General features: G+C 43.5%; 2 protein-coding genes across 3 annotated transcripts in view; both read left to right on the top strand.

Moving 5' to 3' along the window:
* Window positions 1-12,783, top strand: part of LOC119171697 (uncharacterized) — a 58,846-nt gene extending 46,063 nt beyond the window's left edge. The window contains exons 22-29 of the mRNA XM_075892066.1: window positions 224-369; window positions 642-757; window positions 4,507-4,651; window positions 6,119-6,279; window positions 7,398-7,489; window positions 8,211-8,354; window positions 9,158-9,320; window positions 12,662-12,783. Of these exons, the coding sequence (XP_075748181.1) occupies window positions 224-369; window positions 642-757; window positions 4,507-4,651; window positions 6,119-6,279; window positions 7,398-7,489; window positions 8,211-8,354; window positions 9,158-9,320; window positions 12,662-12,739 (1,045 nt within the window). The 3' untranslated portion in view covers window positions 12,740-12,783. The remainder of the gene's footprint in view (window positions 1-223; window positions 370-641; window positions 758-4,506; window positions 4,652-6,118; window positions 6,280-7,397; window positions 7,490-8,210; window positions 8,355-9,157; window positions 9,321-12,661) is intronic.
* Window positions 12,784-12,923: 140 nt separating this feature from the next.
* LOC119171548 (RING finger protein 151) lies at window positions 12,924-26,056 on the top strand. 2 transcript variants are annotated; one of them, XM_075892283.1, is made up of 3 exons: window positions 12,924-13,688; window positions 20,265-20,676; window positions 24,396-26,056. In XM_075892283.1, the coding sequence occupies exons 2-3, from the start codon at window positions 20,275-20,277 to the stop codon at window positions 24,750-24,752; spliced, it is 759 nt and encodes a 252-aa protein (XP_075748398.1). In that variant the 5' UTR covers window positions 12,924-13,688; window positions 20,265-20,274; the 3' UTR covers window positions 24,753-26,056. The 2 variants fall into 2 exon arrangements, with proteins under 2 accessions (XP_075748398.1, XP_075748397.1); XM_075892282.1 differs by lacking the exon at window positions 12,924-13,688 and adding an exon at window positions 13,701-19,914.
* The last annotated feature ends 23 nt before the right edge of the window (window positions 26,057-26,079 follow it).

A 26,079-nucleotide genomic window follows, 5' to 3' on the forward strand; every position in this document is an offset into this window, starting at 1 on the left:
CTACTAAAGCGGCAGAATGGGCACCAAGATTTGGGAACTGCTGCCCAAGACGCCCAAGAATCTGAGAGTTCAGGGAGTTGCGAAGCGTGAAAAGGCTTGAGATCCCTGGGAAGGCGTTCTTCCTGCAGTGGACAGAGAATGGGATGATGACGTGGATGTCTGTATATAGTGGTGTTGATTATGTTAACCTTCGACATCTGACCTCACTTTTTCTGACACTCAGGTTCTTCGGTAACTATGCGGTGGACGTAATAGCGAGATGCGCTTTCGGCACGAGGTTGGACTCTCACTCGGACCAAACTAACGCGTTCGTCACCAAAACTCGACAGGCCTTTTCAGGACGCATTACACCACGACTTTTTCTATTTTGTAAGTAGTCACGCTTTTTCGCACTAATGCTTAATACATCTTCATTTCTGTCACTGTCATCTAATTGTACAACCACAGGAACAAGCTTCATATCTTAACACTACAATGGTAGCATATCTCGAGAAAAATGAAGCACTTTTTACTGTTATGCGGATGTTGCTTACAACACTGACACGTTGTGCTAGAGCTTGTTCTTGAGGTTAATCACAACATTTAAAGACCACCAATATTCATTATTATAGATCTGCAATTCATTATGTCTTCTTTTTCAGTTGTATTCCCGGCTATAGCAAGAATACTTGGACTGCGACCATTCAATACGGACATATTTCTCTACTTCAAAGAGATATGCTTGAACATTATCAAGGGGCGACAGGACAAACAATCTGTAAGTAAAGCTTCCGATCACTCGTAAAAAGTTGATTAGAAGCTGACGTGGAAGCAAAGCCTGCGCATACCGATTCTGATTGTCAACCTAGAGGGTGTAGTGAGGCACTTACCTCCTACAGCACCTGGACCAGATGGAGTAACCTCAGCAATGATAAAAGTACTATATGACATCTCCCCACATGAACTCTGTAATATGGTTAATTACTCTTTGAAAAATTCTTGGATACTGGCGGATTGGAAAGTTTCCAAAATAATTCCGATACCTAAAAAACAGGGACTTGGGTATACACTTGACAATGTGAGGCCAATTTCTCTTACATCTAATTTGGTTAAACTAACTGAAAGAGTTTTGAATGCACGTGTAATAAAATACATTGAGGAGAAATCTATACTGAACCCCAGTCAAATTGGCTTTAAATTGGGATGCTCCATATCGTGTGCGCACGTGGATTTGGAGAGTCGTATACAGTTGGCTAGGCGTAGAAGAGAGTATTGTGCATTAGTTACTCTGAATTTGGCCAAGGCGTATGACAAAGTGGAGCATAAAATGCTAATAGAGCAGATGGAAATGTATCACTTACCAAACTACATGACGGCATGGGTACCAGAGTTTTTAAGGGAGAGAGAGTTTTATTGCTTTCAAAGGGGTTGTTTTTCTAACAAATATCGACAATACCGTGGCGTACCACAGGGGGCAGTGCTCTCACCGGTGTTTAACATCTTCCTCAGTTCGATTCCAACACATAGCGATATTCATTTATATGTGTATGCAGATGACATTGCTTTCTTTGCGACAAACAGTGACCTGCAATTACTTTATCAGACATTACAGAAGTACCTAAACATGATAAAGTAATGGCTTGAAAAACTTGGAATGTCTCTAAACGTAAACAAAAGCGTGCTTCTAGCGTTCTCGTTCAGGAATCCTGTCAACATCTCCTTGATGTATGGTACAGAGCAGATTCCCCAGGTGGATTCACTCAAATACTTAGGCATCATATATAACAGCTCGTTAAATTGGAAAAGTCACATCGATCACATTGGGTCCAAAGCAACATGAGCCATGGGGTGGTTACGCAAGCTCAGCAACATAAAAAGGGGGTTGCGAAAAAATACATTGGTAATGGTCTATAAAATGTACATTCGTCCTATCATGGAATTCGTCTGTGTCTTATTTTCGGGCAGTGCTACATATAAAATGAGACCGCTAATACTATTAGAAAGTGAGGCTTTACGGCTGTGCCTTGGGCTGCCCAAGTTTGTTGCTAACAATGTGCAATACATGGCAGCGCGTCTACCGTCATTGTTGAATAGATTCAAAATGCTTACTATCCAAACATTTTTAAAACTATACACTGTGCCTCAGAGAGCATCGTTTTATGCTTTTATTAAAGAACCCAGCTTATTTTTTGAAACTTGGTGGTCGCGATTCCACTGCCCACAGATCATGTTCGTTCAAGCGCTGCTAGAACCACTGATCGTCAAAATCAAACATATTTTCTCAACAAGAAACGTTAATTTAGATCTTCAGATAGAATTTGGGAATATTTATCTCTCTAACGCAAAGCAAATGCCATTTAAATATTTAAATGATTGGCTGCAGGATTACTTGGCACACGTGAACATGAACAACATAATTGCGACTGATGCATCCATATCAAATGAAAAGGCTGGGGCAGGTATCTTCTCACGTTCCCTTGACTGGTCCTTTTCGGTTAGACTCCCAGATTACACACCAATATTCATAGCAGAATTATTTGCTATTGCACTGGCACTACGGAAACTTCCTTTGTGTGAATCAGAAGCAGTCGTAAATACAGATTCTTTTTCAGTATGTGCTGCTCTGTCTTCAGGAGCCAACTTAACACTTATGCACATGTTTCGACAACTCATACCGACAAAAAAAAAAAAAACTGCAGCTCTTATGCGTACCAGGCCATCGTGGCATATATCTTAATGAGATGGCGGATGCACTAGCCACAGCATCTCTTAGCGGTCCCTTTATCCCGATTTTGCCTGATACGGCTTACACGACAGCAATAAGGTTTAGAAACTACTGTTTGCATGAATACGACTGCTACTCACTGGATAAATATCAAGATTTCGAACATCTAAGATGCCGCTGGAATAGACAGTGGTGCGCAACACGGCACTTGGAAGTTACTTATACAAGATTGCGTTGCAGAATTCCGCAACTGAATTATTATTTGCATAAAGTTGGTCTAAAGGCATCACCTTTATGTCAGACTTGCGAAGAAATTGAAAACGATAGATCATTTCTTTTGTTCTGTTGCCGATATTCTCATCAGCGGAAAAGATACCTGGTAGCTCCACTTGAAAAATTAGGATTAGAATTAAATGTGGCAGTAATTTTGTCGTTTGGCAGCGTTAAATTCGGTTATAGCCAGATGGACGTCTGCTCTGCGGAATTTGAATATATAATTGAAACAAAGCGATTGCCTTGTTAAACTGCCACTATATATATATATATATATATATATATATATATATATAAATATATATATATATATATATATATATATATATATATATATATATATATATCATTCGTTTGAGACCCACCATTACCTCTGTCTCAAATCGCATCTGATAGCCTGCATCGCTCCCTGCTCAGATATACTCCTTTTTCGATTTTTCGCTTTTCTTTCTATATATTTTTAGCCCTAAATTACGTTGTGTTTGAAAAACCATAAGCCTTTTACTTAAGATCCTGCTGCCCGGTTCTTGGCCGATCCCCCTTTGCGGGTGTGCGCCAGAGTATCAAGGATCATCATCATCATCATCATCATCATGATTGTCAACTTCTGCAGACTGCACGTGCCAGCACTGCTCTCCTGTGCAACAACCTTTGTAGTGGGCTTATTCTGAACCACCAACAAAGTAAGACAGAATCTGCAGTTAGGCCTAAAGCTAAGAGATCGGAAGGCAGCGGGATAGGTCAAAGAATTAACGGAGATGTTCTAGCTAACATTCAGCGAGAGAAAAGGGGACCTGGGCCGGGCACATGATGCGCAGGAAGGACTGCTTAGTTATAACTACGGAGGGAGTGCCAATGGATAAAAATGCCATCTAGAACGGCAGAAGCTTAGAGTGAATGACGAAACTGAGAATCTCGCACTAAACAACTGAGAAGCTCGCACTAAAAAAAGAAAGCAACAGAACTATGATCGCACAGGATAGAATACATCGGAGATAATTGGGTGATACGTTCGTCCCAACTTGGACTGGTAATATTGCTGGTAATATTGACGATTGTGATGACTATACCAACCGTGTTTATCACTCGGAGACACATTGACCCATCATTATGTTTTTAGCATGGGTCACGAAAACAAGCCGTACTATATCAGAGAAGTCAATGACTATCTCACGAATTCTTTACGACCACTCTGATTACAAGAAAGGGTGTCGAACGCTTGTTCTCGCATTTTATGGTTTAAGCGACAGATGTCACGTAGACTTCAAAAAAATGCTAACACCGGAGAACTATGAGGTTCACTTTTCAGCTCCGTCCTATACAACCTGATGACACGCGCATGCGCACAGTTCGTCCTCGTTTCCTCAGCATGTGTGCGCACTGTAGTCATGCTGTACACATACAATACGTTGTATACTGTGTACGGTTAACTGCATTCTCGCTTTCTTTTTCTTAGATTAAGTTTATAAATTGTCTCGCATTCCAATGCTTTTTTTCACACTAAAAAAGATGTTCTCTCACTCTCTCAGCGAAACGAGGACTTTCTACAACTCATGATGGATGCCAAGGAAGGAAAACTTTCATCGGCAGCGGAGAACACATCTGAACGGGACAACCGACTTTTCAATCTCGGCTCAGAACTGAAACCCGACGCTTCGTTTTCGTCGGACAAAAGTATGTTCCTCTGACTGCCTTGTTTTTTTCTGCGCACCATGCTAAAAAAAACGGCGTTATCGAGCAACACGGACAGCAACGGAAAGATGAGAACAGACCATGATAACGTGAAAAGCTCACCGCAGCTGAACTGCAACACTACTTGAACTTAACGTAGAGTGTCCAGGTGCTCACTACAGGGAAATTTCCTCGCAGTACCGGACGCTGTTAATCCCGGAAAAGGAAGTCGAGATCTCGGAGCCACATGCACTTTAAGCGAGTTTGTCTTCGTTCCATGAATATTTACGAAATGTGACATATGAGATGACTGAGCAGAAAGTTACTCAGCGCTTCATCCTCAGGATATTACTGATCGCGTTTGTAAAATTGATGGGCTAGCCAACTGAAGTACAACTGGACTTGATAGAACTTGCTTGTTTTTTTGTATGTGTGTTTTCTGGCGAGAAGCTACAAAACTTATAACTTAATAATGTTCTAGGCCGAGATAAGAACATGTTGATTTGTACCTCAACAGACAGCTAGCGTTCTATTACCCAGTTGACTGTAAGAATATTGCATGCAAGAACCGTCTGTATTTGTACTTTTATACGACATACCGAAACGTGTGCCGCGGGCTGTCAGAATTAAGATTGCATACAGTCTGTTCGTAAAAAAACATCGTTACGTTAAAGGGGCCCTGAGTCACTTCTTTAGGTAAGCATAGAGTGGATTCAGTGAAAGAGCCTATTGTGTCACGGTACGAGCGGAGTTGAAAATATTTGTCTCACGCTGCAATCGCATTCTCTTTTCTCCCGTCCCGACGAAAGCGCCGGAAGCCACGCAGGGAGAGAAGGCAGGGGCCAAAAAAAAAAAAAACAGCAACAAAAAGCACGCAATGTGCACCTTGGGACCTTGAGCACTTCTTTCTTTCTTGTTTCTTCGAATACGCGGCTTTACCAGTGTGATCGCGCGCGCACGGGGACAAGTCGCAGCCTCCCACTTCATTCCCTATAACAACCAAGCGCGCCATTTTCAAATCAGTCAACGGCTGATAGAAGGTCTTCTACTAGTGCTTTTTGAGCGTCTTGCGTCGTTTGTCGAGAGAGGAGAAAGCAATTTTGAGCTGATTTTTATAATTTATTGCGAATTCCAGGCCGCGGGCTGGGTTCTAATATTTAGCTCGCGTATTCTCGGGAGCCTCTATATACTACCGATCAGCAGTTTTTTTTCTGACCATTCTCAAAAGTGTTGCAGGGCCCTTTTAAATTCATTTTTTCCCCCGCAGCTACTTGATTGCGAGCCAGGTGGCGAAACTTATGTGTGCAGAAATTACTAAGGATTTAAAGAAATTAACGGGTTACTTGTCAATATTCAAACTTTCTGCGTTGATGAAACAAAAAAAATACATTTGCACAAGTTAAAAAGATAGTTTCTTAACAGGGCTTCAATGATTTCAAATGTCGTGACGTACTTTCTTTCTTATTTCAGCACTAAGTGAAGACGAAGCCCTGGCGCAGTGCGTTCTCTTCTTCTTCGCTGGCCAGGACACGTCATCGTCTGTGATCTCTTACACGCTGTATCTGCTGGCAATCAATCCAGAGGCACAGGAAAGGCTGAGGGAAGAAGTCGACGAGTGCTTCAATATTCACGTATGCTGACCAAGTATGTGCTTGAGTGTAATGTTGAGTAGGATGCAAGAAAGTTTACAATCTGGTATGTTTTTATCAGTTTATACTGTGTAAGATGCAAGCAGTGACCGTGCACAAGTGTCGCATAATTTCCTCTCTGTTCTGCCGCTGTGCGCTACCTCAAGTGCTTTATTTGCTTATTTAATTATTTATTAACTTATTGAGTATCACTAGAATGAAGAGTTCATAAAAATGCATGCTTTCTCATAATGACAGAAGACGTTCCTGAAATGACAAGCCAATAAAAGGGTAAACTTAAATGAGAAGTTTATAACAAAGAATATTTGGAACAATTAGCATAATCAGGTGAGCAGGCTTATGAAATATTGTAAAATATGTTGCAGTGTTCATAGTAGTAATATTTACCAATGCTGACAGTTTAGTTTTTTTTTTTTGAAAGCTAAACGCATTGTAGCGCTTTCAGGTATCCTAAAAGATTACCTCGGGCTCATGATAGGATTACAGGCGAAATTTTATTGCGGGCCTCAGCCGAAATACCCGTGGTGACTTTTAAGGAAGGGGAACAACAACCGCTGGGTTAGCGAAATATTGACGCCATTAATTGAATTGCTTAGCGGCAGCAAGTGTGGGCTACTGGAAAAACAAAGGTGACCATAAAGCAGGCCATCAACCTGGAGTGATATCTATTCTGCGTGTACCTTGCCATCTCGGAAAGTTTACATTGGTGGGAATCGGGTGACCTTGACGAGAAGGGCAGTACTGCACGCGCACTACAAGTAAGACTGCCGGCCAGTTCATCTAGAAAAATCACGAACTCTTACTACAAATATAACCCAGCCGAATTTCATGCGATGTACTTATAGGAATTCCTCCTTGATCAGGGCCCTTGGCTGTCGATATTTTAGAACCGGTGATGCAGAACCTTTATTAGATGTAAAATAAAGTTAATACCGATCAAATGAACTCTACGGCAAGACGGTAGATCTTTGTGCCCCGAAGGAACTCAATCGAAAAAATAAATAAATGCAATTACACTTGAGGGAGGAGCCTCGTATAACCTCATGCAGTCTACCTCTGAATATTCTATGATGCCTTGATGTTTTCCATGTGTGGACCAGGGAGAACACCCCAGCCTGGATGTGATCACGAAGCTCAAGTACCTTCATGGAGTTGTCTCCGAGGCTCTTCGCTTGTATCCTCCAGCCACAAGGTAATGGTACTTGATACGCAGATATACTAAAATGTTAGCGGCAGAAACAATTGCCACCTGCTTCAACACAAAACACGAAGTCTGCAACCTCAACCTCAGCATTGCTGGTATTCCTATTACAAACTAGCTCGGGGTTTCTTTTCTCTCGTTGTGGAAGACTTAATACCTGGTGTGCTCATTTCAGTATTCAAGCTAGATTTTCAAGCGAAATTTTTGATGTCGTTGAGGAAATTCTGTATTCGCTGACCTGTTGTGTCAATTAGTACTTAAGTCAATAAGTGTTCAGTTGTTTGAAAAACAAAACTTAGTGTTATAACATATACGTACAAAAAAATAAATTTCACTGATACTGTGTTCTCGTACACGCAAACTTGCGGCTTCAATATTTATCTATTCTAACGTCATCACATTCAAAACTGACACTTAATAATGACAAATAAGATGTACCAATGTCGGTTAAGACAATAAACTCTTGTTTCGAACAGGGCCCAAAATACAAGCTGATAAAAAAATCAAAAGGTCTTGACCAGGTCTTGCCCGATTAGTTTCTTGACACTTATGTTAGTACAGGAGGAAATAATTACTCAAACACAGGAGCAGCATGTGTGAACACTCTCACAGAGTTCCTCAAGGCAAAGTGGTATCTGTGGGAAGAGAGCCGTAGACCTCTGCAAACACTCTATGCATAAATGATACCTTATTGCTCATTTTATTTCGACAGAGTTGAGCGATCTCCTTTAGAAGACTACGTTCTGGGAGACACAGGAATCAAGGTGAAGAAAGGTGATGTGATTGGAATCCCCGTGTACTCCATGCACCATGACCCACAGTACTTTCCTGATCCTTACAAGTTTGACCCCGACAGGTAAGCACAGAAACTGTTGATACTGTTGATACTGTGGGTGCGTTATTTATTTATTTTATTTATTTATTTATTATATAAAATGTACAAAAAGGAGACAACGAAAGTCCATAAGACATAGGCGCACGCTAGTAACCTACGTGTGCAATCTGAGAATCATATACAGGAGGATGTGTTGGACTTAACACAGGCTTCTACTTTTTTTAAGGGTGAAAGCGCACTAGAGACGATCGTGCTACGAAAGAATGCGCGCACGCACGCACGCACGCACGCACGCACACACACACACACACACACACACACACACACACACACACACACACACACACACACACACACACACACACACACACACACACACACACACACACACACACACACACACACACACACACACACTCGCTTTATGACAGTCTCCAGTGCACTTTTACTGCTCACAGAAATGAACTACCAGCAACCTAAGATTACCATCTTGGTGACCCATATTCTTGAAACGTGCCGGCTATTGTTCACCTGAGCTCGCCTTTTCCAGACCACCTAAGAAAGGCGAACAGCGTGCATATATTGTTTAATTCACTATCAATGAGACATGCATTGTGCGGCATTTGAACAAAATGGTGTTAAGATATGTGAAGCTATTCACAACACCACGGCCTATAACCCTTTCTGTTCTTTGGTGCCTTCTTGCTTCCTTGCCTTTAATATTTTTTTCGTTAGGAACATTGGCCGTAAACGAACTAGCAGGTACGTCATCATGGTACATATTTTTTATGTCAAAGTGACAACTGGTCCCCGGCTCGTTGCAGGTTCAGCGACGAGAACGTGGACTCCATCCAGCCGTACACGTATCTGCCATTCGGCGCCGGGCCGCGAAACTGCATTGGCATGCGCTTCGCCCTGCAAGCTGTCAAGCTTTCTATTCTGCACACTATTCGCGACGTCAAGGTGGTTCGCACGGAAAAGACGAAGGTGAGTAGGAATCCTTGCGTACGCGAGCAGACCATGTGCACGATTATGTTGCAGGACATTTAACCATAAGCTAGCAGTTGGTGAAAAGTAACTTGGAGTATGGATGCTATAAGCATGCACGAAAAATTACTGCCCACGTTTATTTGATTGATTGATTGATTTGTGGGGTTTAACGTCCCAAAACCACCATATGATTATGAGAGACGCCGTAGTGGAGGGCTCCGGAAATTTCGACCACCTGGGGTTCTTTAACGTGCACCCAAATCTGAGCACACGGGCCTCGACATTTCCGCCTCCATCGGAAATGCAGCCGCCGCAGCCGGGATTTGAACCCGCGACCTGCGGGTCAGCAGCCGAGTACCTTAGCCACTAGACCACCGCGGCGGCGCGCCCACGTTTATTTGTTCCTCGTGTTATTCTTCTAGCGAAATGTTTGGTACTGTGTAAAACATCTCTTGGTGTTCTTCGTGACGAAGAAAACATCGAAGGCAGCCTTAATGCACGCTGTGCCTGCATACACCTATGCTTCTGTGCAAACGCACTCGTGCAGATTTGAGTGCGAATGCGCGTGTGAGAACTGGCTAGCAAATAAACTTCAATGGTGTTGAATAGAGAATACTGATTCAGCTGGGAACAAACACACCTACTGTATGTAACTGACAAAAGAAGAAATAGCTATCGCTGAGTGTGAATCTAAACTACTCGGAACTATATTATGAAGAAATTGCCCATGCCATGCATGATGCAAAGTGCAAATAAAATTACGCCATCACAGACGGGCTCCGAGTTTAAGAATACATATAAAAAAATTAAACAGGGTTGTTCTGCAAACAACCTAATTTTTTTTGGTGGGCTAGTGCAGTGATGGACAGCCAAAACTGGAACAAAATAACAACAGTCGATTACATACTGTGGCGTGGCCAATCCGTGACGAGGGAAAGCTGCGGCGATGTTCAACGTGTGTTCGGGAGCGGCTGTTCACATGGCCGCAGTGCAGGGCACTCTCGAACACATGTTTTATCTCGTGGCAACCTTCCATCTGTCCTCTGCTGTTATTTAGTTTCAGCTTAGGTTGTCCATGACTGTACAACTTTTATGCACTACCGCACAACCTGGTAACGCAGGAGAACGTAATTTAGAAGCGTGGTGGTTTGAGCTAGTTGGTATGACATGACGATTGTTTTAGAGCGAGAAGACGACGACGACAAAGGGACAAGAAGAAGACGAGCGCTTGCCTTCTCCTCTCTTTGTCGTCGATCCGTTCTCGCTCTATAAGAATCGGCAGGAGAACGGGCCAGAGACGCATTCAGTAACTGCGAGCGCTTCTAAGTGTATAAAACATCAGCGCATTTATTTTGTGATTGCACCCTTCACATGTCGCAATAAAAACTCTAGCTTCAACAATGGCCGTAATCAGCATGACTACACGAAGTAAAAGTGGTATTTGTCAGCAGTGTGTGATCACAAAAGCAGTTTATATTTACTTGGGAGCGCAAGACGGCACACCAAATTCTAGCTCAATCACCATGTAACGCGATGATTGTATGTACACACCGTCTTCCTCTCTCCATCGTCACCCATAATTTGTCTTTTTTCACCCGTGTAATGTTTTCTTGTGCAGAGTACCAGGCTAGAGCGCACTAGCTCAGGCCGACCTCCGTGCTTTCTAAATATTATCTCTCTTACTGTCTCAGAAACCGCAAAAAGGTCGCTTATGAACATGCATTATGTTAAAGCAGTTTTGATAGCGGAGTTATTTAGGCTTCACAAACACCTGTTCACTTCTACAAAAGACTATCATCATCGTGAATTCCACACGCTATCTTTGTCCTCTTCATGTTATCCTTGCCCCCCCCCCCCCCCCCTTACACACGCGCCCTGCGTGCTCTCCCGGCGTGGATGTCCAACGTGGGATGCCGCTATGACTGGGACGGACGATAAAACGAGTGCAGAGATAGAGCAAAGAAAGAAAGAAGAGAAAAAGATACGTGGGGAAAAACAGAAAGAGAGACGGGAAGTACAAAAAAGTTTAAGCACAGAGATACACACAGACAGAGAAAGAGACACAAGGAAGCATGTGCACAAAGTGATAGAAATAACGGACAGCTGGACAGAACTAGACGAAAAAAATGAAGAAAACAAGAAAAAAATCTAAAACAAAAAGGGAAAGTGAGAGAGAAAGGTCTAAAAAGAGGAAAAGAGTGACAGAGAGGGAAAGGCAAGAGTGAAAAAAAAATTATGTATAACCTTGGTTGATCCCTCCGTTATAGGAATCGGTAAAGCACGAAAGCTAAATGTGTCTTCATAGAAGTAGTGCTTATTGGGTAGTGGTATATTAGAGCTTGTATACAATTTTTTTTTTGAGTTTCGCAGCTGCAGCACTGTTTAACGTACACACAGCCACGTTGACGCCTAGTCCAATTTCACATGCCAGCAAAGGTACAATGAACAAATAAAAACATTAACAAATCATTCGTAACAGAATATGAGCGAAACTTTTCTGAATGCGAAAAGAAAGTGGTGGCAATATACCACTAACGTAGCAGCCAAACGTAGCAGCCTGAGGACATTGGTCAAACAAAACGATGTGTCAAGATCATCTGGTTTCAAAGAACGCGCACGGTAATAGCTTCCAGCAGATAAGCCACCTGGGAAATTCTTGCGACACTCTGGGAGTAGCTTTGGAGGTTGACATTGTTTAATAAATAAAAGAGAATACGCATTTACGTGGTCAGGCTAGGTTATGGATTCGTGAATACAAATGCGTGAGCACTATAAAAAATATTGCACCGGATAAAATAAGGCTAACGCTTGGTGTTGAAAAAGAAAGAAAAAAAAAAGATGCGGACACGTGATATATGCGAGAAAGGGTTGTTGGGTGATGTAACTGTTCGAGCAACTGCAACACTAACGTTAGATGAATAATGAGGCGGTTTGAAATCGTACTACTGTTTTTGTCGGGCTCTATTTTGTGTTATATACCATGGTACAAAGAAATATAAAAGGCGATGATACGAAACTCTGTGCCATGGTTCCATTTGATAAATTATTTGCGGATAATGTAACCCTTCGTTGTGAGTGATTGACTTGAGCGCGGAACGTGCACCAAAAAAATGATGAAGTTCCAGATGTCCGTAAAAAGTAGCAGCTAGAAATTGACGACTCACAAAAGAACAAAAATTTTTTAAGTGACCCATAATTTCTACAGGGGCGTCCCATTGCCAATGTTGGAGTATATATATCCCTTCGTAATCTGTGTTTTAACCACTGATCTATAATCTCATGTCTCGTTAGGGTTGTAATAGCAGAAAAAGTTATCGAGACACTACTCTTATTTGCAGGTTCCTCTGGAATTCCAAAACGGTTTTAGCGTCCTCACTGCCAAGGACATCACACTGGGAATCCGGAAACGGGACTGAGCGAGAATGTCTTTTTGCGATTAAACCTGTACAGATATTAGAAAGGTACTTGTCTGGATACCTTTGCTCTCGTGCATCAGAAACAGACAACGAAACGACATGCATTATTTTACTGCTCGACGCATTATCGCCTGTCGCTTTGCGTTATCTCACTCAAATCTGAACTTGCATATACACTGCGCTTAAAATCAAGGACTCAAGGTATATGCTTTCGCAACCTTTACTGTGAAGAAAATGTGCCATTCCAAGTCTCTTCGAAGGCCTTACTTTAGAAGAGTTAGTCATGCTGAGGATCTCATAGACCTGAGTTGCCTCTTAATGTGAGCAACAGTTTGTATGCTTCTATAAAATAGATGACATCAGCTGCATCGGAGAGATGTCGAACTTCCATTTTAAACTAATATTTTTCTGGAAACTTTTTATGATGCTGGTGGTGGGAGAGTAGTCATAGAGCTGAACAATTTTGGATCGCTTCTAGTGCGCTTCTGTAATGTGATTCCGGTTAGCATCAACCTTAAAAGTTTAGCACGGCCTAAGTGATAACAAAAGCGGCTGCCGGACTTTCAAATTAGAGGAAAATACAAGCATTGAAATCCAATAAACAAGCTTTATCATCATAATCATTATACCAATAATTACCATCGCTATCACCATCAACAGTATCATGTGTCATTTCCAGCCTTTTGTTGTTTTCATAGCAGTAGTATTTTATTTCTGGCCTCTACCGTTATTGAGATTTCACTTAAAGTTAATTTCGCTGTTAACTGATGAGCCGCAGTGGAGCAGGCGCATGTTTTTTTATCTTTCACTAAACAAATAACGATATAATGTAAAATAATCATCACCGTCTAAAACTCATGGAGCACCAGCATCAGCGACCCGTCCGGCTTGGTGGGAGCACTGGGAGACAAGAAGCCGGGTGCCATTCGTCCTGAATCCTAGCTAAGAGGTGAGTTACTTGGCCTTGATCAAATAGACCGACGACTGAGGTTTCTTTTTTATGGCGTCCTTGGCGTAAGATAGTATAATTGTGAGATTGGAACACTTGGTTAGCCTCAGTTCGTCGGACTCGAATAATAAAACACTAGCACATCGACCTCACTTGACCTCTTCCAGCAGGGGCGTAACCAGATATATTGTTTTCCTGGGATGAAGGGGAGGTCGTGTGTGTTTGTATGCGTGCGTATATAAAGTATGCACATGTAAGAGAGAAAAGCTTCCGAGGGGGGGGGGGGGGTGAACGCATCACCGTGGCTAGGCTACTGTGCTCGAGCATCGTCTTCGCACTACTTAAGCGTGGTTGGCCGCAGTGTAAGAGTACTTAGAAATAGGTCCACGTAGAAGAACACCGGTTGGTGACCTAAATTGATTGCCACCACTGCAAGGCTCCTTCCGGACTATATACCTACAGGGAATTTTTAGCACAAAGCTATTTATCTGTGGGTCTAAAAGTTGATAGCAGTGGGATATGCTACATTAATCTGCAAATGTACAATGCCGCTATTTCTTCAATTTCAATTTTGCTCAGTAAGCTCCAGACGTTTACGGTGGTAGCATGATAAGGTAACTGATAATCATTATCATAAATCAATCTAACAGCGCACTTCTCCCCCCACCGTTCCGCAGTGGCACGAGGCGTGCATGTTCTCGACTTCCGTTTCAGTGTCCCGCTTTATATGAACTGTAGCAATGAGATATCTGCCTAAACAGTTAACGTCCTGTCACAACTTAACTATAACTACACAATTTTCCTCAAATCTTCAGTCACTGTTTCGCTCACAGGCAAACTGTTTTTTCGAGCATGCCAGAACATTTTGTTTGTTCGATTCCAGAACATTTTGTTTGTTTGATTATGATGAGAATTATCCCACAATAGAAAAAAAAAGCAATGTACGTTAAAAGGGCCGTGCAGCACTTTCCCAAGCAACCATCGAGCGGCTTCAATAAAGGAGTTTATTGCCTCAAGAATTGACTGCGCAAAAACTGTTGGGTTCCGTCTAGTACGAGCGGAGTTACAGGGATTTGTGGGACGCTGTAATGGCTTTCTCCCTTCTCTCGTCCGACAAGAACGCTGGAAACTAAGCAGGAAAAAATGGCACAGGGGAAAAAATTTGCCCCGTATCTGCATGGTAATCTGCAAATGCCGTCGAAAGACTATAATAGTCTTGCGTGTGGAGAGAGTGAACAAAACATTTATTTGATGTTCTGCACAAGAAAATTGGTGAATGATATTCTGGAGGCGCTGCATTAAAGTGTCTCGAGCGTGCAGCGGAGGCGAACAAGCGCATCAAATCGTCACACGTGAGACATGAGCACCATCTGGCAGTTCTCTTCAAGAACAAAGTTCGCGACTCTGAGACGGGTGTGTGCGCCCGTCTCAGAGGTGATAAGGTGTAGAACGCAAGGCGACGGGTAGGTGCCACCACCGTCTCGTTTTAGCAAAGCGTTGGAAACATTCTCTTGTTCGTGCAAGCGTTGCATGGTCAGCGCAGCGCGATAAGCGCTACGGCCCTTAAAATGACTAATGTATGTCTTTTCTAGTAAAAGACGCACATACAGAATATATGCGTCTTGTTACGGTGCCCCAGACATGCGCAATAGCTTTTTAATGGATGATTGCACAAGTATGAACGCTGAATCTTGAGCAACATTGGTGGGCGCTGCGGATGGAGTCGGCCGCTTCAAGTACCCGATGCTGTTAAGAGTGGACAAACACACAAATGTACAGACAGACAGAAAGACAGACAGACCAAAATTTTTCCGTCGAAGGTCCCCAAGAAAGACTATCGTCTTTAAAAGTTGCGTCACTCACCCGTCATAACCGTGAGCCCTATTTTCTTCAAGCATGCGGCTTGCTTTCAGTGCGATTGTGAGCGCGCGTGAGGGTATGTCGCGCCATGCCACGGTGGCTGCAGTAACTAAGCAGCTCACGATGCTCAAATAAGGCAACAACCACAGGCTTTAGGTTTATTGCGTGCTAATTTAGGTCTATGGCATCATTAGTAGATAAACAAACGATACCCAGCTGACTGAGCATTGTTAATTCAGGCCACGTGCACACTGCGCTATAACGTTTGGCTCACGTGTTCTCTAGAACCTCGGCTAGATATCGGCGATGTTTTCTGACCATGCTAAACATTTCTGAAAGACCACTTTAGGATTATTAAGTTGCAAACATGAAGTAAAACGTTTGTCGACATTTCAGTGTGAAGGTAGGAGTAAGAAATCGATTAGTAACAATGTTAGCGTCTTTGTAACAATGTAAGTCTTGCCACTTGCACACCACAATTTCAGCTTTCGGATAAATTCCGGTTTTTATTCAGATCCCCTAAATATACGGATTGCCAGCTACACCATTTTATGCATCAAAACATGGAACTAGCAGAGTAACCAAAAGCTGTAATGTGTTGCTTGCAGAAAGTTTATGAAAATTTACGAAAAGAGCTCGACAGCTATCCGTGTCCACACAACATTTTATTCGCTATTAGTTCTATTTATTGCGTGGACAATGATACATTTGTCTTGTGCATACACATTAAAGATTTCACCAGGAGCTATGACCTGTGTGCTTAATCGGCACTGCGTAGAGAATAATTTTGGTTCAATATGATGCTGCTGCGAAGCATTTACATTTGTAATTATATGACCGATAATGTTTATACGCGAGTGCAGATTCAGTTATATGTGGGAAAACATCTGATACAATTGTCTCTAATGTGAATCAAGGTCTCAGTTTTATAACTCTGAAGACTGGATACACGTTTAAGAAATTTTCTGTCATAGCATTATGAAAATAATTCCTCTTTGACGTGTGCTTCTTTGCTCTACACAGTAGCAGGAAACTGGGTGACCTCGGGGAATACACTGAGAGTTAGTATGAATCCTTAGTGGTTAGGCGTTATCATTCAGTAAATAACTCCGGTAGATCCCACGTATTGCGAGAATCTGTTTCACGCCAAGCCATCCGCAAATATTTGTCTGCGTCGCATTTATTGGTTTCGAGCCATGTCTTTAGAGGCGGATATGAACGTCCTAGAGTAAAAGTAATGGATGATGCGTACTGTGGGCTTACTCGGCACGTCACTAATAGCATTTATTGGGGTTTCGGTCTCAAAACAAAGATGTGAAAATAAAGGCGTAATAGAGAGATACAAATTGTTTTGACCATCTGGTGTTCTTAGCGTGTATCTAAATCTAAGCAAACGGGCCTCAAGCAATTCGCCTGAATCGATATGCGGCCGCCACGGTCGGGATCCAATCCGGCTACCTTTAGGTCATTAGTCGAGCATCGTTACCAAAAGATCATCATGGCGGGAGTTTAACAGACACGTTGACTGTACAGTCGCATGTGAAGAATATAGCTTATGGTCTGACGTAACACAGGCACTCACGTTACGGCTCAAACGTAAATGCTATCGGAGGAAGCGTTCACCACGTTCTTAGGCGTAATCCTGTGGGGACGAGCAGTGCTCGACTATAGCTCTCAGAGTCATAGTAAATGACAAACTGCGTCGCTTTCTCGGTCTTTTCAAGTGGATTAATGGAGTCGCCAACAGTCTTGAGGAGTCATTGAAGCCCCGCATGCAGCCGTGCTCGGACAGGCGTGCCCGGACTACTATTAAGCTTTAACATAGCCATAAATTATTCACCAGTGCCATCAGGAGCATGCTGTGAAATCTCAAGAATTATTACTTTTATGGAATCATACAAAAAAGGCTTCTACAAATTAGTTAGCAACACTATCGCCCCCTGATATAGTAAGTCTGGGAAATCAATCAACATGAAACGATGAGTATGGCTTCCTATAAAACTTCGTCCTCAAGGTTTCGCATGATCTTGAGACTTTGCAAGGCGACTGTTTGAACAAAATGTTGCTCCATGGTTGTCAACGAGGATGGCGATGTGGGCTTGTTGGTATGGTAGCATGATAACATTTGGTAGCGCATACAAAGGACTTAGAAAAGAGAAGGCTAAATCAAGACAGCAAAGCGCTGACTTTCAACAACAGTTTATTACTCACAGATCCGTGTAGTAGTATATGTACTCCACAACGCCACATGTGCATAGCTCTCAGAACCATAATTGTAACTTGCGCGCAAGCATCAACACTTGACAACACTGTATCACACGCATTTCATTTTTCCAAGTAGTTAGCCACAAAACGTTCATTGCGAATACATGTAATCGAGTTCTTTATTTGTCAACATCACTCGTGGACTGCTCACACAACTGTCACCAAGCGCTGAAATTCTGCCAGCCTCCATTATCAAACGCGCTAACAAAACTGCGCTTGAGAACACCGTGATTAAGTGTTTACTTTCACAGGCCTGGATTCGATCCTTTCTTCCAATGTAACTACTGTAATCAACCAGAAAATATAGATCATTTCTTTATTCATAAAGCAGATATCAAAACATAAGGCGAAAATTTCTGAAACCATCCTTTTTAAATAAGTGGCCTTGAGCTCTCTACATCGGCATTCTTCTCTCTGTGGGCGTAGGCGCTTGAGCAATGCGGCAGGGGCATACATGATGCTGTATTTAGTTATATAAAAGAGACATACCAATTGCTATGATAATAAACATGGTAACTTAAGGCCGTAAAGGGTTATAAATGATTGGGCATGCAAGAGAAAAAGTTCTGGGAGGCAACTCGATCAGTGTGGTACTGCGAAAGCAGCGCAGCCAGACAAGGATTCTTAGTATCACTAAGGGATAAATTGTCCTGTTGCTGTGACTGTGCTCTAAATTCAACGAAAGCTTAACTTTGATATGCGGGGTTTAACGTCCGAAAACCACCATGATTATGAGAGACGCCGCGGTGGAGGGCTCCGAAAATTTTGATCACAAGTTTTTGAACGTGCACCCAAATCTGAGCACACGGGCCTACAAAAATTCCGCCTCTATCGGAAATGCAGCCGCCGCAGCCGGGATTCGATCCCGCGACCCGTGGGTCAACAGCCGAGTACGTTAGACACTAGACCACCGCGGCGGGGCGTTATGATTGCGTAGATCCAGGCAGTTCACTTTCTTTGTACTTGGAGATTCCTGCGCAACAGTAACAGCGCTGATGTCAAAACTAAAAAAAAAAAAAAAAAAACCACGCTTTCTAAGTGAGAAGCCGGGAATGTCGTCAATACACAAAGCTGCCTTCTCCCATTAGTTATGCAATAAATGCAGCCGTCTGAGCTGGGATTCGATCTGGCGGCCTGTGGGTCAGCAGCCGAGTACCTTAGCCACTAGACTGCCGCAGCAAGGGCAGGCCCGGCTTTTGTTTTTTTTTTTTTTTTTACTGAGAAACGTGTTATGAGATCACAATGCAATCGGGTCTCACGCAGCGCTGTAGTTGTCCGCCGCCACGGCCGCTGTCCGTAACCACACCGCACGAAATTAGGAAAAAGATTAGTACCAATGTCACAGAGAGGCTCGAACCCGGGTCCACTGGGTGCCTGCCCAGTATCCGACCACTGAACCACGCCGGTGCTTGGGACTTATTGGCAAACTTGCCTTAGGCAGGCTTGATGTCGGGAAAGCAATCGCGTTAATACGACGTATAAAGAGTTTTAAAAGCGCGAAGGAACAACCAGTCGTCACGCATCGCAAATAGCGTAACGAGTGAGTCGTCCAATACTCCAACCCATTACAAAAGCTTGTTCTTGTTCACCTATTAACTGTGGTGCATACGCACTTCGGGCATAATTGTTCATTGTCGTCAGCCACTGCATGAACAATTGGCGTAAAATTCCTCGCAATAGTTTAGGGGATACCACGTTTCTCAGAAGAATGACGAAAAATAGCCCAGCGAATGCCAGCCTACGACAGAAAATTTTTTATTAATGCCGTAGTGGGTATAAAGCAAGTGGGCTTGCAGCAGTATAGCCAATGACTGTTTAGAAAATGCTCTGAAAGGCCGCTCTTCTAGGTTTCGCTGTGACTGTGTTGGGCCTTCCGCATAGGTCTGGCGTTCTTTTTTTTACTATATACTACCTCGTAGGGACATGCAATGATATATTATCATTATTATCAATAATATCATCATATCATCAACAATCATCATTATTCTGGTCACGGGCTAACTAGCTCGCGAAGCGCTCGAGCGCAGGTGGCACGACCAGCTGGGCAAAGGGTAGAGTTCAAGGGCAAAGGGTGGAGTTCGTCTCGAATCAGCTCAAAAAGGTAAGTAAATCAACGTGATTCAATAGCAACATGTTCACAGGCATCGTTCTGTGACATAGCAGGGAAAGACCGGTGAGACAAAACGTTCAAGCAAAGGCATCGCTCCGTAATGGCCAGTCACGGTATTGCGCCTAATGGCATTAAGCTCAGTGACTAAAAATTTTCAAACACAGTGATCAGCTGGTTGCATTTGTCCACTTCAATGCCGACTTCAATTTGGCGCAGTGATTTCGCAATGAATGAGACATGCTCGCTCTATTTACTCTCCTCTAATGTGCAAGTCTCGCCGAAGTACTCACCAGGAATAACTATGCCAGCGTAACAGCACTTCGATGCACGTTCATTCGCAGCAAATTGACAATGGCCTCGTTCGGGCGGGACTTCTGGACGAACGGTATTCCCATCAGCTCGCATTTCGGGCCAAGTTCCACCGGGGTCACCCGTCGGCGAACAGATTTGCCCACAGACGCGTCCGTCTACTCGGTGGACAACTTCGAGCCCAGGCCACCGCAAGAACTGGTGTGCTCGGTTTGCCTGGGCGTGTACCGGGAACCCGTCGAATGCCCCTGCCGCCACGTGTTCTGCTCGGAGTGCATACACGGCTGGTTGGTGAACGGTACGGGCCTCGGTGCCGGAAGCTGCCCCGTGTGTCGCCAGAGGTGCACCCCATCTCAGCTGATGCCCGTGGTGCCCATCGTGAACAACATGATTGCTAGACTCAACGTGAGGTGCCCGAACCACGGCATAGGCTGCAACGCCCGGGTGCGTACCTTATTCGGTATTTCGCTCTTCACGAGTAAAGATTTCTAAAGATGTCTTGCTGAATCGTGTGACACTGCAGATTTTGTTTTTTCAGCTGACACACGTTGCCGCGAAATGTGTAGCCTCTCCTACATTCTAAGAAGAAAAGAGAAGTTCATGACTTTTTTTTTTAGTCCTGACTTACCACGAATGACTCTCCTTAAAGGGGCAGGCGAACTCTTTTTCAGAGATCATTTTTCTCTCGTCGGTAATGTGGGGGAGAGTAAACAGAGTTAACGCGTCTCTTTAAAAAAAAATCATTGACGCTGCAAGTCAGGACTAACGAGGACAATAGACACCCTTTTTTTCTTATTTCGTGTCTACTCCGACATTACTATCATTCGTCCGTCACTTTGCGTTTTAGACACGTGCACTAACACATATTTAAAAAGAGTATAAGCTTCAGCTTGTTGGCTTGGCTTCCTACCAGGGAACAGCGCAGACGCATGGGACAAGAGAGAGAGGGACGCGAGTTTTCACTAACAACATAATCGTTTATTTCGTAGGTTCACAAATACATGCGCATTATGAAAAAAAAAAGAAATCACAAAAATGGAAGAAAGCCCTTACGCATGTGTCCTAAATAGTACATGATGCAATGATCAAGTCAGAGATATCTTTTTCGGTTGGTACGATCGATGATGAGCTTACACGTCATGGCCCAATAGAATGAATTGCGAATGCTTTGCGGATTTCTTGAGCGCCGCTATCACAATACCCGCCCAAGATGCGAGTCTGATCAAAATTAAGACTGAAGCCATGCACATTCAACACAATGAATTCTAAAATTGATTCCTGTTTGGCCTTCAGGCTGTTTCCTCGCTCTGCTGACGTCACAATTTGTGCCTCGAGAACGGGAAACACTGGGAGAGAATAAAACACCCATTTTTTCGTATTTTCAGAAGCTGTTTCGGGGCCATTTAGTGCATTTACTTACATTAAAAGGAGCAGTGACCTAAAATGTCAGGCTCGAGCTAAGGCCTTCACGTGATTGCTTAAAATGCATACGGTTTTTGAGTGAAGTATGAATTGCGTCCGTTACGTAGAAGTTATTTTATTTCGAGGGCAAAGCTGCTGAGTGGTGATGCGCTAGTAACGAAAACGTCGAACATGTCAGTGTTGTCATTGCGGTGCCGACTGACGGCGATTGCTTGCAGCGGCTTTACTTTGATTTGTTGGTTATCTCGAATCTTGCGTCTTCGCACGATTTGTCATGTGCTCGTCAGTGTGTCACGATTCCAAGCGTTGATTTCTACGGCATTACGTGCGATCGTGTCGCGAAACAGCTGTGCCTAACTTAACCAGAGGCGTTTAGGGTACCGCAAGAAGGAATGTCTTTGTCGCGGTGAAGCATCTCTGCGATACATTGAACGGGGGCATTAAAGCCAAACACAGCAAAAATTTGGCACATCCCACGTACCTTGAAATCGACGTTATGCGAAGGGTGAAGGGAATTAAGGTGACTTTGTTGTAATCTTTACCAAGCGACACGTAATGAAATGACGCAAAATATATGCACAAATGTTGCACGCACGGACATATGTTGACTGTCGCAGATGTTAGTTCAACCAGTTGTTTGCACTTGTGCAACGATGCCAACAAGAACATTGAGTATTGGCGACACGAGAAGCGATAAGCTGATGTGAAGAGCTGGTGCTCGCGAGGATGGTAGCCCTAGACATTGATGCATAAAACAGCTTCAGCGGATGGCCACTAACTAGAATAGACGTTAACCCAACGTCATGGCTGTATCATACGAGCACATATATAATCTTTACGAAATAAGATAGCCAGCTCTGCAACCACAATTGATGTTTCACGAACGTTAGAGTCAATTTAGAGAGTAGTTTAAAGACCTGGCGTGACGCTGTGGTAGAATGCTTGATTGCCATGCAGAATGCTGGGGTTCAATATCTGCTGGGACTCTGACATTTATTATTTGCATTCGTCGTGTTAACAACGCCACTGTCAGTTTTTTGTTAACGCTCAGGCGTTCAGATTACCAATGTGTGTTATCGCCGTTCCTGGGTAGATACTAAGTGCAAATCACCTGTGGCACATATACCCGCCTGCATGTTTGTTCCACTGCCTGGCGGAAAGTGTCTGACAACGTACGCGACGGGGTTTCGAAATTTTTCATGTCTTGATCAGCGCGTCATATTCGTCACTTACCTTCCACACCTTTTGGTTCACGCAAAGCGAATCACTAGACAGACAGACAGACAGACATATAGATATATAGACAGATATATATATATATATATATATATATATATATATATATATATATATATATATATATATATATATATATAGATATATAGATATATATATATATAAATATATATATATAGATAGATAGATAGATAGATAGATAGATAGATAGATAGATAGACGCCAAAAGTGCTTGCAGCACACAAAGAAATGTTTCGCATTTAAAAATAGAGGTGCTGACGGTGCTGTTTTAAGGCAAAAGTGCTTAGTGGCTCGTACTCACGTCCGTCCGTGCCCTCGAATGGTTCCAGCTGTGGCCTCTTCCCCGTACATTCTCTCCGAGAGAGTGTTCATACCAGCCAGCACAGCATAAGTGGGCGTGTGTAGGTGTATTCTCGTCGCTTCTCATACTGGTGTTGATTTTAGAATGAATATTTTGGTAAAGATTGAAGCGAAAATGCGTGGAGGCAAGAAAAATCGATAAGAAAGCATTACGTCACGTGATTGAAGCCCAGCACGTTGGCCCTACACGTGATCAAAACATCAAAGCGCGATGTTTTCGTGCTTTGTATTATTAGCAAGATGGCGCAATGAGCGCGCGAAGCTCTCACGCTCACTATGGCTGGCGGAGACGGGGGGAGCTAGTGGTCGATCTCTCGAGCACCCTTATATCCCAGTGGAGAGTATTATAAGTCTTGACTGGCGTTGGGCTTGACTGGAACAATTCCATTGTAATTACCGGGCGCACAAAGGTCACTGCAATCGTTGCAAAGCCTCCGTTTGCGAAAAGGACGCTCTTTTTCAGACACAGCGAAGTAACAACTGAGACGCTTATTCGCGTTCATCTGTACTTGTGAGTACGTTTCGGGCGTTATTTGTGCGTGAGAAACGCGGAGAACGTTTCGATCTGCTTGCCATTCTGCGCGTGACATTCCCATTTGTTGCTATCGCGTTCATTGCTTCGCCTTTGCTGCAAAGCTGTGAGTTTTCCTCTCCTTCGTGCGAAAATGATTAGCGACATCGCGAATCCTAGCAATTTTCAATTCCTCAGTGCTCGCTTGCCGACACTGACGACGCAAGTGACGACGATGTTAGTGATGAACACACGACTATACGCATGCGCCTAGCAGATGAAAGGTCAGCTTAATTTTGTGTCACCGTTTTGTGTGGCCTTGGGATGAGATGGGGCGCGATCGCGTAAAGTGGCCTTGCGGCAGCGTTGCGAGTTGGTTGGCTTCGTACCCGTTTTAAATCTCACTCAGTAGTGGCGCTGCTAATAAACATAAAATATATTTATTCACCCCTTCCTTGCAGTATCAGACGGTACCTGTTGATAACTACAAGTTGACACCGAAAACGCGACGTGCGTAAAGTTACGTAACTACTTTTAAAAAATTGCACTTGCGTACCTAAGCTGGACAGGCACGCTTAGCGAGTAGTAAAAGAAACCTGCGCGATATTTGCAGGTCGCCATGGAAGCTCTGAACCGCCATATCGAATCGTGCCCGCATCGCAGATCGCCATGCCCAGACTGCGGCGTCCAGATGCGTACCTCGGAGCTGTCCGTGCACCAGCGCGAGCAATGCCCCAAGCGGCAGGTTCACTGTGATCAAGGCTGTGGCCTTAGCGTGAGCGCTGAACGGCTGGTCGACCATAACTGCATACAAGAGTTGCGCAACTACATCGAATCGCTGGATCGCCAGATCGAACAATCGCAGCAGCAAGTGCAGCGTCTTCAACGCCAAGTGGATGATCTTACGGCGACCCTGTTGGCGGGACCCACACCTGGATTTAGCAGCATCTGGCCCGGCTATAGGCTGTAAGGCCTGATACATGCCAGGGAATCCCGTAGGGGAACGAAACATTAGGCCTATACAATCTTTGAAATTACATGCGTATACAGCGTCCAACATTTCCAAATTTTCTCTTCGAGGCATCGGGCACGAAATTCTATTTCATCTCCTCTGTTCCGCATAGAGCAGCCTCGTGTAAGTGAGCGATAGATTGTGCTGAGATACTTAAAATCGTTCGTGGTCCCAAGAAGAGATGACAATGATGCAACAGAGCACATTAAATTTATGGAACCACCTTTGACCCCAAAATAGTAACTTCTGGTCAGCCACATTTTTTTCGCTGTGATTTGGCATGAAATGCGCAACCAGAGCACGAATAATCAACGAGCCCACCGTTTGCCACACTTCTCCAAGAATCTCGCTAAATCATAGATCCAAGGCGGCTAGCTTTCACTGTCTTGGAAGATGCTGGGCGCACCTTGCACATCCCCGATGCTCACGCCTACCGCAATAAATGTTCTGCTCGGAATGGCAAAATCGAGCAAGGTATCTACGTGCATGCAGTACTAACGTGTGCCCTTCACATTTTTTTGATAGCACACACGAGCCACGCAGTGCATAACTGCTACTATGTAGTCTACTATGCAGTATGCTAGCTACTATGTACTATGGAAGTTTGAAGCAGCTCCGGCTCCACGCTCAATTTTTTTTTTCAAGAGAAGTGGCGTCATTACTCCTCACAAAAGTATATAAGTAGCTGCCTAAAAGCCGATTTCGAGTTTTGTGTACTAATAGCGTCAGAGAGCTCGTTTCGCAGAAATTCCTGTGCCGGCATCGTTGGTTGTAAGCGAACAATCACGGTAATAGCAAATAAACAGTATGCAGGCCAGCATCGCAAGCAGGCCTTCCGCGTGGGCATCAGGTGTTCTACTATACTGACCAACACCGATGTTTCTGACACTGCTTAGTTAAAACATGCGAAAAAAATTTCATGCAGATACTACATTGTGCGAAAAATTCAAATAAGGTCGAAATACCGGAAAATTGAAATCTTCGACGTCCCCATGACATAAATGGAAATCTCGGCCAGAAACTTTAAAAAATTTTAATCTTTACCTATGTTTTTACTTGTGTGATTTAAACCTGTTATGATGCTAAATTAACGACATCATTATTTTCGGTGTATAAATTATCAGTCTAAATTGATTCACTGCTTCATTTTGGTGACCCATTTGTGAAAACAACTCGAGCTGCTGCTCATTCAAAAGGAATTGACGAAAGAGCGCGGATGAATAACAGAACACTTAAGGAATAAAAAGCATTGTAAATTTGGACCTGGGCCTTCTGCTTATCTGCC

The sequence above is a fragment of the Rhipicephalus microplus genome, chromosome 4 (genome assembly GCF_043290135.1).
Source record: "Rhipicephalus microplus isolate Deutch F79 chromosome 4, USDA_Rmic, whole genome shotgun sequence".
NCBI lineage: Eukaryota > Metazoa > Arthropoda > Arachnida > Ixodida > Ixodidae > Rhipicephalus > Rhipicephalus microplus.